General features: G+C 33.6%; 1 protein-coding gene and 1 long non-coding RNA gene across 2 annotated transcripts in view; both read right to left on the bottom strand.

Annotated features, from left to right (window-relative positions):
- The window catches only part of LOC123259102 (methanethiol oxidase), a 15,118-nt gene extending 1,532 nt beyond the window's left edge, over nucleotides 1–13,586 (bottom strand). Inside the window, exons 1-2 of the mRNA XM_044719369.1 lie at nucleotides 13,563–13,586; nucleotides 11,818–11,822 (exon numbers count right to left, since the gene is read on the bottom strand). Of these exons, the coding sequence (XP_044575304.1) occupies nucleotides 11,818–11,822; nucleotides 13,563–13,586 (29 nt within the window). The remainder of the gene's footprint in view (nucleotides 1–11,817; nucleotides 11,823–13,562) is intronic.
- On the bottom strand, nucleotides 6,691–7,253 carry LOC123259926. Its single transcript, XR_006508347.1, has 3 exons — nucleotides 7,135–7,253; nucleotides 6,905–7,043; nucleotides 6,691–6,829 (listed from the first exon to the last, which is right to left on the bottom strand). It is a non-coding gene; the product is annotated as an uncharacterized LOC123259926 (long non-coding RNA).
- Nucleotides 13,587–14,147: the final 561 nt, after the last annotated feature.

The raw sequence follows: 14,147 nt of genomic DNA, 5'->3' as shown, positions 1-14,147 counted from the left end.
TGATTATTCCCATCCACATAAGTTATTTCAGTTATTAATGTTTTCGCTATTATCTCTTAAAAACGGCGATTATGAATTCCTTACCGTCCCAACAGTCAATCGATGTACTTTTAAAATCAATCATTTTGACAGTTATTATAGCAACGGTAACCATGATAACGGTGTAACCATGGTAACGGCAAACCATGATAACGGTAACCATGGTAACGGCAACCACGGCAACGGTAACCATAGCAACGGTAACCATGGCAACGATAACCATGACAATGGCAAATTCATGGCAAAAGGCTGATTAGCGTGGGTGGTTGTGGGGGTTGAGTTCGATAATTTACGGGTGCCTCTGATGGTTTTCTAGATTAGAGGGTCAAAATGATATTTCGCTCCCCAAAAAAAAGAGAGAGATATAGGGAAGGGGAAAGATTATAGGCACGGGAGGGAGGAGAAGAATGAGAGGGGAGGGGGAGGGGGAGGGCATATGTGATGGTAGACGAAAAATTCATTTTGGCTAGGAATTGCGTAAAATCCGTTCTTAGTGAGCGTCTACATCACGAATGGAGTAACTATGCTAAATTTCAAGTCAATCGGGCGAATAGTTTCGGAGATCTCGTGATGAGTGAGTGGTATTTCGCTTATATATATATAGATTTCAGTTATTAATGATTTAGCTATTCTTTCTTAAAAAACGTATGATTATGAATTCCTACTGTCCCAACAGTCAATCGATAAAATTTAAAATCAATCATTTTGACAGTTATTATAGCAACGGTAACCATGATAACGGTAACCACATAAAGTAACGGCAACCATGGTAACGGTAACCATGGCAACGGTAACCACGGCAACGGTAACCATAGCGAACGGTAACCATGGCAACGATATTACCATGACAATGGCAACCATGGCATTGAAGGTTGATTAGCGTGGGTGGTTGGGGGTTGGAAGTTCGGATAACTTACGGGATTGCCACCACAGATGGTTTTCTAGCCAGATTATGAAGGGGTCAAAATGACATGGCTTCTGCTCCCCAAAAAAAAAGAGAGAGATATAGGGAAGGGGAAAAGATTATAGGAGCAACGGAGAGGGAGGAGAAGAATGAGAGGGAGGGGAGGAGGGGAGGGAGCATATGTGATGGTAGACGAAAAAATTCATTTTGGCTGAGAATTGCGTAAAATCCGTTCTTAGTGAGGCGTCTACATCACGAATGGAGTAACTATGCTAAATTTCAAGTCAATCGGGCGGGCATAGTTTCGGAGATCTCGTGGATGAAAGTGAGAGTGGTATTTCTCGCTTATATATATATAGATATATAATTATTATATGATCTCACCCATACAATTCCATATATAATCATGTATGATTATATATAATTATATAAGGAACTATGTATAATTTTGCCTGGCTGTGGTTATTGCTCCATATATAGTCATATATGGCAATTATATATGGCGGAACTATATATAATTTGCTTGGCTGTATATTGCTCCATATATAATCATATATAATTATATATGACTATATATAACCTCATATTCAATTCCCATTTCCCTAATCATGTAACATGATTATATATCTTACTTATACATAATTGTATATGGAGCTATATATAATCACTGCATGGTTGTATATTACTCCATATATTATTTTTATTATTTATTAATCAACATACGCCTATCGGCAATATACATAAAAAAGATTATTTAAAATTAACTAACATAAATTAAAGAAAATTAAATTATGATTTAAGTTGAAGCAGAGAACGAGAAAAAGAAAATTTTGTGTAGTTTATGTGTACATAAGCAACTGTTTTTTAATGTTTGACTTAAAAGCACTGAAGGTACCACCGTAGAATTCCACTTCGCCATTTAATTTATTAACCAGGTTTACTATTCTGTCATGAGGTCCATTCACCACATAGCTTTTCGAAGACTTAGTAGTTTTCAGTAACCTTTTGTGCCTCAACATTATGTTGGCAGACGCAAATTCGAAGCTGCTGCAGATGTCCGGGGCGTCAATGATTCCATTGACCACCTTGTAAAAAAAAGCCATGTCGGCGACCTGACGACGATTAGTCAAATTGTTTAATTTGAAGTGCTTGCGAAGATCATCTAAAGTGGAGGCATTAGCTCGCGACCAGCATGTATTTGAGAGATATTTACATAGCTTGTCTTGAATTCTCTCAAGCTGCTTGGTTAAGATATCAGTGTAAGGTGACCAGATGACCGAACAGTATTCCAAAATCGGCAGAACTAGAGTAAGGTATAGGTTAACCGTAGTATGCGGGTAGTTGAAGTCTCTACATGTTCTTGTGACAAGGCCTAGGATTTTGAGGGCTTGGAGTGTGATTTTGTCTACATGTTTGGTGAACATAAGCTTGTTGTCAATTAAGACACCAAGGTCTTTGATGCAGTCTACATGTTCGATCGCGACGCCATTCAGGAGATAGCTGGTGGGCACCTGGGTATGAGCACGTGTGAAGGCTATCACTGCACATTTTTTGACATTCAAGTCAAGTTTGTTGTTTGTGCTGATTGAATACATACGGGTCTGTAGTTGGAGACAGATGATCTAGGGCCATCCTTGTGTATTGGGCTGACGAATGAGACTTTCCAGTCTGTTGGGAATGTCCCAAGCTGTAATGATTTGTCGAAGATGTGAGTTATGGGCTCACAGAGTCCGGTAGCACAGTTCCTGAGGAAGATATTAGGAATCCCATCCGGACCAGCTCCTTTCTTAGGGTTCAGGCTCATCAGTTGCTTGTATACGTTATCGAAGGTGGCCTCAAAGTCATTCAGGTCGGCCTTCTGCTCGTCGAGGTCGATTTCAGAATATTCATTATCACTTGTAGCAGGGATGTAAACACTTTCGAAATAGGATGCAAATAGATTGGTTATATCTGCACCAGTGTCAGCTGATAGGTCATCCCAGAACACATTCGACGGAATGTCTGAATTGTTGCGTCTTTTATTTTTAATGAATTTCCAGAAGCAATTCGGATCAGACTGACCATAGATTCTACGACGGTTGACACATAGCTTTTATAGCACCTTAAGCTCAATTTCTTACAGTCAGATCTCAGGAGGCTGAAATTCCTGTAATTGATTTGGCTTTTCCATTTCTTGTACCTAGCATGAGCTGCCTTTTTCAGTCGTATTCTTTCTTTTAGTTCATTGGAGAACCAGCAAGGGAAATTATCTTTCTTGCACTTGTGCACTGGGACAAATTGATCAATACCTTCTTGCATTTTGTTGTAGAACCACGTGAGTTTGTCATCTATTAGGTCTATTTTATAAAGGTCTGACCAATTTGTTCGAAGAAAAAGGTGTTGAGGCTGACATAATCAGCTCCTTTGAATGCTAGGTATGGGAAATTATCTGATTTGAGGCTTGGTGCGAAATCAACGTTGATGTCAAGAGCTGGATGATATTTATCCTCAGTAGTCAATGCAAGTGTTTTATCCAGAGACAATTCAAGGTCGCTAAAACAGAGGTCCAGCAGGTTAAAGTTGTCATTTGCGGTGTTGTTAAACTGCCGGCATTCAAGAAGAGCTGAAACCTTCGGATACCAGCTTTTTCACAATCAGCACGTGGAGTACTGGTCGGCAAATTGTAATCACCTAATATCATAAGTTTTTGCATCTATATGCTTGCCTTAAATGTCAAGAAGTGTATCGAGATGCGTCTGGTAATTGTCGAGAGTAGAGTGTGGTGGAAAGTAGACACATCCAATGATAGTGTTACTGTGAAGGCCTGGGACTTTGATAAAAAATTTGTTCCAGCTTGGTATCTTCTGTTGAGATAGGCTCTGCCTGAATGGAGCGCTTGGTTGCGATAAAAACACCGCCACCACGTTCACTCACAGCAGGGTCCCTGTCTTTTTCTGAAAAACAGAGTAAACTTGGTCAACTAGTTCCCCATCAAGTATGGAGCTATGCAGCCAGGACTCAGTGACACAGATAATATCAAACAGACTAGTTGCTGTGGCAGCCTGGAAGCTGCTCAGCTTTTGTTCTTAGACCTCTCAATGTTCTGATAGTAGAGTTGCAGGTGCTTTAAATTTACCCTTTTCTGAGAGCGTGCGAAAATTTTTGTTCACGATTCTTGGAGTACCATTAACATATTTAATTGTCTTCGTTGTGTTGCCATTTTTAGTGAACTCATCGAGTTCAGTGCGGAGTTTATTAAGGTACGACTGTTGCGATGGAGTTAGGTCGGATTTAAACGAGATGTTAGTATTACCTGTTGTTGGAGTTTTTGACTTCAGAATGTGCTTAGCAGTAACAGCTGAGCCAGTATTAATTAGCAGAGGTCGAATGCGGCTCTACAGTTGGTCGACCTAACCGACGAAACTTTGAATTTGGGGATTTCATCCACCAGCCTGGGGTAATACTGTTGCAATTTGGTTCTTATCATCTTCTAGGCGATCTTTTCCATCTTTTTTTTTTTGATTCAGCGATATTCAAAGCTATTACGTTAGATTCACGTCTTTTACGCTCGTTCATCTCTGCAATAACCTCTTCTGGGGAGTCTGCGGTTACGGCAAACGAGTTTAGCTTATCTTCTACAGTATTTATTCTACTATCAAATTGTGCACATTTTTTTGTTAGTGACACATTTTGCTTGGACAACTTGCTTACCTCGGCTCTGATTCCAGTTAGGTTGTCCTCGACTGAGGCCTTGAAATTGTCAAATTTAGCTTCTAACTTGGCTTGGGATTTGGCTTGGGATTTTTTAAACTCATTAAAATCCTTAAAATATTGTTCTAGCATTTGTTTAATATCATTTGTATTACCGCTATCGTTGTCACTGTCCTCATAATCGGAGTCCGTACTTGATAAGTCTTTTTTCGAGCACGACACTAACCTCAGATTTACAGCGGTCACACTTCCATGCGGTTTTGTTTTTCTTGATATCACTAGCAATTTTTCTGAAATCCTCGGAGGAGAGACCGGTGCAATTTGCACGGGTCCAATTTCTACATGTTGAGCACTGTACACTAGAGCTATTTTCTCGTATAATTTTAGAGCAGCTATTACAGACACATTGCGTGGCTTGCTTTTTAGGTGGCATTTTTATTATTTTTAAGTACCGAATTTGAGTGAAAATAATATTACAATTGTATATTGTTAAAGTTTACCACTGCACAATTTTGCAATTAATTGTTGTATTTTGATGACAACAATTAATAATAAAACAGAGCAATAAAAATAAAAATAAAAATAAACACGTGTCAATATAGCGGCCCTCTAGCGGATATTTATAGATATTATCTCTTTTAAAAAATTTTATAACACTTACCAATTCAGTGATCTGGTAACCAGGCGTACTATAGTGACAGTCCAGAAATTCATCACACTTTCCCTCGCGGTTTCGGAATCACTGTAAAATCACAGTGAAATTTTAGTGAGATTATAGTAAAAAGATAGTGCGACCATGATGAAATTACGGTGAAATCACCATAATTTTGTGCCATTCGGTTACTGTAGTTTTATGGTCATCTCACAGTGGTAATGCTGTGAGTTTAGAGTGGTACCACTGTGAATTTACAATGAATCCACAGTGAATCTACGGTGAATTCACAATGAATCCACAGTGAATTTACGGTGAATGCACAATGAACTAATAGTGAATTTATGGTGAATTCACAGTGAATTCACCGGGGTAAAATAATTGTATATAATTATTTCCATGAAAAAAAAAAAATATCTGTCGGGAGCAGGAATCGAACCGCGAACCTCATACTCGGAAGACTGACTTGCTACCAATTGACCTAAGAGAACATCGCGAGAAAATATGTTCGTGTGAACTACAAGTCCTGCATATGTTATATAAATGACTATTTTTTTTTTTTTTACATATAATTATATATAAATCATAAATAATTTTTTTCGAAATTGCAAAAACCATCTCATATTATTACATATAATTATATATTAATCATATATAATTATTCGAAATCGCTAAAAAACCATTACATATAATTATGTATAATTATACATGATTATATATAGTTATATATATAATTATACATGATTATATATAATCACAAAAACCATTATACATAATTATATTTAAATTAGATGTAATTATATATTAATCATATACAATTTTCTTACCCCGGACCCAATGAGTTCACAGTGAAATTACTATGAATTCACAGTGAAACTCTATCATGAACTAACGGTGTTACAACTATCAGATCATTCTGAAGTCACGGTTAAATCATGGTAAAATGATGTGAAATCACAGTGAAATTACTATGAATTCACTGTGGAACTATTGTGAACTCACGGTGTTATCTCTGTGAGACTACCATGAATCTACAGTGATACCACCACTAAACCATAGTGACGAAATGGCACAAAATCACTGTGAATTCACTATGAAATTACCGTGAACCCACAGTAGATTTACGGTGAAGACGATTTCACTGTGAATTCACTGTGATTTCATAGTAATTCCGAAACTGCGAGGGTTGTCTTATTTGAAGTATCTTTAATTAACTTCAAGTTACAGTTATGGCTGCAAGATTGCGTGCTGCTCAAATCCTTTTCTGCAATTATCATCATCTAAAATTAAACATCTTCAATATTTTATTAAGTTACTACTCTCTAAACATGAATTTTCACTAATTCATGTTTAGAGAGTAGCCTTTTAGTTATAGAAATATTTTTTATGTAAATTATTACAGCTGTCAAAATATGACGGATCACACGGATACATATAATATGTCGTGTTGTTCAAAACTTCCCTGGTTAACTCCATTATTGTTTTCAATGAATTGAATAAGTTTTCCTCCATCCGTTTGAGTTCCCACATATAGCCTTGTGAATCTAGTGCTTAAATGAAGTTGAAAATAATTAATCATGTAATAAAATATAATCAAAATAATTAGTATAAACTGGTACCACAAATTGCCTGTCCCATTAAAGAGAAATATCGCACACTAAACTCTTGAAAACTTTTAATTACAACTTGTCTGTGTACATTATACAGACCTTGATGGAAAGAAGAATATTGTTTACAATACTCAAATTCATTTTTTTCCTACAAATTAAAATAGATTAATGAAATAACCGTTTAAATATTTACGATTTATGATTATTTTCCTTTTTTTTTAATTACATTTTTAACTTACACTTTTTTCTCCATTAGACAAGTGCAATATTAAATCATAAAAGACTTGGCGAATATTGTCAAATTCAAGTATATTAGTGTACGATTCCTCTAATTTAGATTCGAAATTATAATGATTTATTTTATTTTATTTATTTTATTTTCTTTATTAATAAATCCTGACAGCCTGTATGGCCAATTATGAGGATACAAAAAGATACATTAATGTATTTTAGAAGGTATATTACACATGTTGCAATGAGCAATTATAAAAGAAACATATTTTTAAAACTATTAACTAAAAGTACAGGTGTTTAAATTTGATTTATATAATAAAATATTCGCATATTTATACTTATTATTACAATAAGATAGTATATATAAGCTCAATACAATAAATATAATTATTATTAAGGCAGTGGAGCATGATCATATGCTTTTGCTAATTTAATTGTCTAGAGTTAATTATGATGGATGCTAGAACATTGGCGCTGCAGCGCGTTTGATAGCCAAGCAGGTCAATATCACTATTCTGTTGAACTATATAATTACAGGCGTTAATCAGTCTATTAATAGGTGATGTAAGGATGAAGTTGCTCCTCTGCCGAGGTGGATAGAAAGGCTGATCAGATCTTAAGCATCTTTGCGGTACTAATATTGGAATCCGTTCCAGAAATCTGGGACAATCAATTTCATTGGATAGTAGTCCGGATACTAATAATATTGATGCACAAATTCTGCGCTCTTCAAGAGTCAGTAAGTTCGCATCCACACACATGGTAAGATAATCATATCCACGGTCCGGGTATATGCCAAACTTTTTAAATGAGAAATATTTAAGGAATTTACGCTGTATTTTCTCAATGTTGTTAGTATGGATCTTATATGTTGGTGACCATACTACTGATGAGTACTCGAGTTTAGGCCTAACAAGTGCAACATACAGGGCTTTGACAACATTATAGTTCTTAAATTTTTTAGTAGTACGTATGATAAAACCCAGTGTTCTCATAGACGATCTTATAATGTTAGTATAGTGATCAGTGAACGTAAGTTGAGAGTCAAATGTTATTCCAAGATCATTTACTATGGAGACTCTGTCCAGAATCGTCCCATCTATGGAATAGTCGTATATGATAGGGTTTTTAGACTTGTGAAACGTTATTATCTTGCACTTAGTTCGATTTAATAACAGTTTATTGCTACTGCACCATTCCGCAAATGTAACCAGGTTATCCTGCAGAACAGTACAGTCACATGCACTATTTATAGAGTGATATAATTTTGCGTCATCAGCAAATAAATCCAAGTGCACTGATAGTAACGATCCAACATCGTTGACAAAGATAATAAATAATAGTGGTCCAAGATTGGATCCTTGAGGTACTCCTGATGTTGAGTAAAAGACTGGAGATAGAAAACCATTATAAAATACAATGTTTTTTCTATTTGTTAGGTAAGAAATCATCAAGTTAGCTAATAGTTCGGGTATGCCTAAATTTATTATTTTGTCAACGAGTATTTACGGAATACCAATTTAATGCCCAAGCATGCATACAGTAATTTGCGTTCCTGGTATTTGGAGAAAAAGTTAAAAAAAGTGAGGATAACCGGCTTACGTCATACTCAATTGCCTTGCGTACAGTTTTTAGTTGACCATTTAAATAGAAAATATTTATAGGGTTCTTATAACCTACCACATTAGGTTTTAATTCTCTTCATACTACATTATCCCACCAATAAAGATCAGAGTGTTCATAACTCGATTTCATTTTTGATAATTTTTCAAGCAATGTTGTCATTTTCAGGTAAAAGTCTCCAGCAGTTTTGTTTTTTTCATCCCAAGTCAAATTTTCAAACTGAAAAATCTCTGCGCGATGCATTATAGTTTTCATCGATAAATTTTTTAATAGAATTTGTATTAGTAGGTTCAAATAAGACTTGTTGAGAATCTAATATGACTCGATTTTGGAGATAAAAAATAGTTAAAAGGGAAAGAATTCCCTTTAATATCATTCTTGATATTTTACTTGTTCTTATTATTTATTTTCACACCCTACAGAAGTTTTAGACAATTGTTTTAGAGAACAAAACTTAACTTTAACTTCGACGCAGTTATTCTGTTTTTTTTAGATTTTTAGTCTACGTAGTCCAAGTTATACTGATCAAAAACTTTGTCATAGGAAATAGGTCTCTGTTATAATAGAAGTGTGGATAGAAGTCATCACTATAAATAAATTCGAAGGCCACTGGTTACCGAATTTTAGGCCGTGGGTGCGATGACAATGGTTACAATAATTAATTAGATTTTTTGGGATGCTTCAATATTTATTTATTTTGAAATTAATAATAACAATTATTTAATCTTTATGAAATTTTTTTTTATATTTTTCTTACCATTCAACGTCAGTTTCCAACACTTGTTTTTTTATCGATAACTCTATTTAGACGTGCTTGTAAATTAATCTAATAATGATTATGAAGTATCTTCGATGACATTGAAATAAGACGACATATCAAAATCGAAAATTTTGAAGGCAATGTGTCCACCAGAGCCAGGAACACCGCGATGAACAAGACCGGCTCCACTCAAAAGACTTTTATGCATTATAGTTTCACGACCATCAAAAAATGGCACAGTTGACTGTCCAGCATCTTTTTTCAAATCAGATGCTCGGAATTTAACAAATTTATTTGACGTTATAGCCGAATGAATTTTTAATTGCCCGTACTGAGGATCTTGTTGATTTCCGAAAATCCAGTCATCACTTCGGCTCGCATATCTAGGATTATCTGGGTTTTCTAGTATCAATTCATCTCTGAAATATAATTGAAATTGAAATTAAAACAATGAAGCTGACCAATTTGAGAAAAAGTAAATAAATATATATTACGTGAGAAATTGTTCTTTAGGAGTAATCCATGATGATTGACCGAGATTAATTAATTTTCCTCTCAGAAAATCAAGAGATGTTACTCGAATTTGTAATTCAATTGGACCTTGCTTTCGTTTGGGAAATTCAAGAGAATCTCCGGCGAATCGCCAGCGGACTCCTGTGATGGCATGCTTCTTTGGTGCCATCACATTGTTCAAGTTCATTTCATGTGGACGAGCATAATCAACTCCGAACTCAAGTGGAATTTGGGACTCATTATTTTTTAACACGTAGAATGTTTTAGTTGTTTCATTGTAAGTAAATTCTTCCAATGGCTTCCACAGTTCATATCCAACATGACCGTGAGGTAGAACTTCACTTTCTGCGATTTGAATGTGAATCATGCCATCTTTCTTCACAAACTTAAAACCCACAACAGCCCTACAAAATGTATCTTCTATAATCTTGCTCATTTTATAAAATATTTATAAATGACACTAAAATTATCCGACAATTGTCAGTTTTTAAAAACTTTTTAACAAATTAACTTCAGTGCCATTATTTATAATTGTAATAAACTCACTTGTTCTTTTCGATATTCGAAACTTGATCTCTCAAACTGACAGCAGCAATTACATGTGGCGAGCGCGACGGCTTGATAGCACAAGTACAAATACAGTAGTAACAGAATTTCCTTATACTCCAGTTGTATGAACTAAATACATCTAAGGGTTGTTCACGGTTATCGAAATCCCGATCGGGGTCACCATACAGCTTTTTTTTTTTACCATCATAACCGTTAAAATAACTATAACGTCTGCTGCTATTTTTCTGTTGAAGAATATTAAATCAATGAAAATATCAATGATTCTGAAGTCAACTGATATCTGTCAATTTTTTAGATTTTTATAAGCACTATATTTTTATGACAAAATTTTAATTAAAAAAATTCCACGTACATTTTTTTTAAATTGATTTTTTATAAAAACGAAACAAAATTTTCTAATTTCTGATTTCTAATGCTGATTTCAGAATTATAGATGACATTAAAGTTAGCAATCACTTGAATATTTTTAAATTTTCTTCAACAAATAAATTTGATCCAAAAAATTAGGTTTTTAATTTTCTGCATTTCAATTTTTTTTTCTAATTTTTTTGCCATAATTTATTTGTTAATAAAATTATTTAAATTATCAAATATCTGCTAAATGAATTTTCATGATTTATAGATATTACCTCTCAAAAATTTTAATTTTAGTTTAATAAAAAAAGTCATAAAAATTTTTAGAAGTCGGCTAACTTTATTTTCATTTAATATTTACCAATTTAGTGATCTGGTAACCGGGCGAACTATATTGACAGTCTAGAAATTCATCACACTCTGTCTTATTTAAAGTATCTTTTATTAAGTTTAAGTTACATTTATGGCTGCATGAGTGCGTGGTGCTCAAATCATTTTCTGCAATTATTACCGTCTGCACCATTTTCTCTAATTCAAGGTTTGTTTCTTCATTCACTGGATCAAAAATTAAAATTCTTTAATATCTTATCAAAAGTAACTTGCCTTTTAGTAATAGAAATATTTTTTATGTAAATTATTACTGTTTTCAAAATATGTCGGATCACACGGATACATATAATATGTCATGTTGTGCAAAACTTCTTTGGTTGATTCCATTATTGTCTTCAATGAATCGGATAAAATTTCCTCCATCTGTTTGAGTTCCTCGTGATAGGATTGTGCATCTAGTAATAAAATAAAGTTGAAAATAATTAATCATATTATAAAATAATAAACATATTTAGTGCAAACTGGTACCACAAATTGCCTGTCCTACTAAGGACAAATATCTCACACCAAACTCTTGGAAACTTCTAACTACAACTTGTCTGTATAAATTGTACAGTCCTTGATGAAAAGAAGGATATTGTTTACAATAATCGTATCTATTTTGTTCCTACAAATTAAAATAGATAAATTAAATAACAGTGTAAGTATTTAATGGTCATTATAAACTTTTCATGATTATTTGATTTTTCTTTAATTAAATTTTTAACTTGAAAATTTTTACTTACTCTTTTTTCTAGATCAGACAAGTGCAATATCAAATCATAAAAGACTTGGCGAATATTGTCAGATTTAAGTATATTAGTGTTCGATTCCTTTAATTGAGATTCGGAATCATAATGATTTACGAAATACCAATTTAATACCCAAACATGCAGACAGTAATTTACTTTATTGTCACTTTTAGAAGAAGTTAAAAAAAGTGAGGATAATCGGCTTACGTCATCCTCAATTGCCTTAAGGTAATGGCGTACAATTTTTAGTTGACCATTTAAATTGAACATATTAATAGGGTCCTTAAAACCTACCACATTAGATTTTAATTCTTCTATTACTTTATTATCCCACCGATAAATATCAGAGCGTTCATCGCTCGATTTCATTTTTGATAATTTTTCAAGTAACGTCGTCATTTTCAGATGAAAGTCTCCAGCTTTTTTGTTTCTTTCATCCCAAGTTAAATTTTTAAGAACCGAAAAATCACTGCGGGATGCATTGAAGTTTTCATCGATAAATTTTTTAATGGAATTTATATCAGTAGTTTCAAATAAGACTTGTTGAGAATTTGATATGACGGCATTTTGGAGATAAAAAATAGTTAAAAGGGTAAGAATTCCTTTTAATATCATTCTTGATATTTTTATTGTTCTTATTATTTATTTTCACTTTTTACTGAAGTTTTAAATCACTCAGAAGAACAATTGCTTCTGAGAACAAAACTTAACTTTAAATTCGACGGAGTTATACCGTTTTTAGATTTTTTGCCTACGTGGTACAAGTTATACTGATTAAAATCTTCGCATATAAAATAGTTCTTTGTTGTAGCATAGATGTGGATAATTGTCATCTCTAAAAATAAATTCGAGGTCACTGATTAGAGATTTTTCGGCTGTGGATATGATAGCAATAGTTACAAAGTTTAATTGAATTTTTTGGTATGTCCTATTATCTAATTATTTTTAAGTAAAACATACGAAATTTTACGTACAAAAGCAATTTATTTTTTTAATCGGTAGAAAATTTTAAAATAACAATTATTAAAATTTGTTTTTTTTATTTTTTTTTTTTTTTTTTAATTTGTTTAAAGTCGCATAAACTACTAAGGTCATGAGCGACTACGGTAGGGGGTAAACTTTTGAGATTGGAACTCATTTTATTTTTTCGGCTTAGCAGGATAATACACTTAAATATTGAAAAATATTTATTGGTGTACGCCAGACTCGAACCCGGGTCAATGCTTTGGTAAGCAAGGGCCGGATCCTATAGGCTTACTGCGCGCCTATTTAAATTTTATTAAATTTTTTTGGGTACTTTTCTGACCATTCAACCTCAGTTTCCAAAACTTGTTTTTCATCAATAAATCTACTTAGACTTGTTTGTAAATCAATTCAATAAGGTTTTAGAAGTATTGTCGATTATATTAAAATAGGGCGACATATCAAAGTCAAAAATTTTGAAGGCAAGATGTCCACCAGAGCCAGGAACACCGCGATGAATGAGACCAACTCCACACAAAAGACTTTTATGCATTACACTTTCACGACCATCAAAGAATGGTACACTGATAAAAAAATTGACTTGACTCAAGAGCCAAACTCTTGGACCAAGAATACCATTTTGAAGAAAATGATATTCTTAAGTCAAGAGAATAAATTCTTGAGCTAAGAAATTATTCTTGGTCTAAGAAAATTTTCTTGAGTCAAGAATTTATTCTCTTGACTCAAGAAAATATTTTTCTTCAAAATGGAATTCTTGGTTCAAGAGTTTGGCTCTTGAGTCAAGTCAATTTTTTTATCAGTGTACAGTTGACTGTCCAGCATCTTTTTTCAAATCAGATGCTCGGAATTTAACAAATTTATTTTTGTTGATATCCAACCTGACCGCGAAGTAGAACTTCACCTTCTGCGATTTGAATGTGAATCATGGCATCTTTCTTCACAAACTTAAGACTCACAACAGCCCTACAAAATGTATCTTCTATTATCTTTCTCATTTTTTAAAATGTTTATAAATGATACTAAAATTATCCGACAATTGTCAATTTTTAACAATTTTTTAAAAAATTAAGTTCAGTGCCATTATTTATAATTG

This window comes from Cotesia glomerata, linkage group LG2 (genome assembly GCF_020080835.1).
Source record: "Cotesia glomerata isolate CgM1 linkage group LG2, MPM_Cglom_v2.3, whole genome shotgun sequence".
Lineage (NCBI taxonomy): Eukaryota > Metazoa > Arthropoda > Insecta > Hymenoptera > Braconidae > Cotesia > Cotesia glomerata.
Note: the sequence above shows the minus strand (reverse complement) of the source record. Positions and strands in the feature narration are given on the sequence as shown.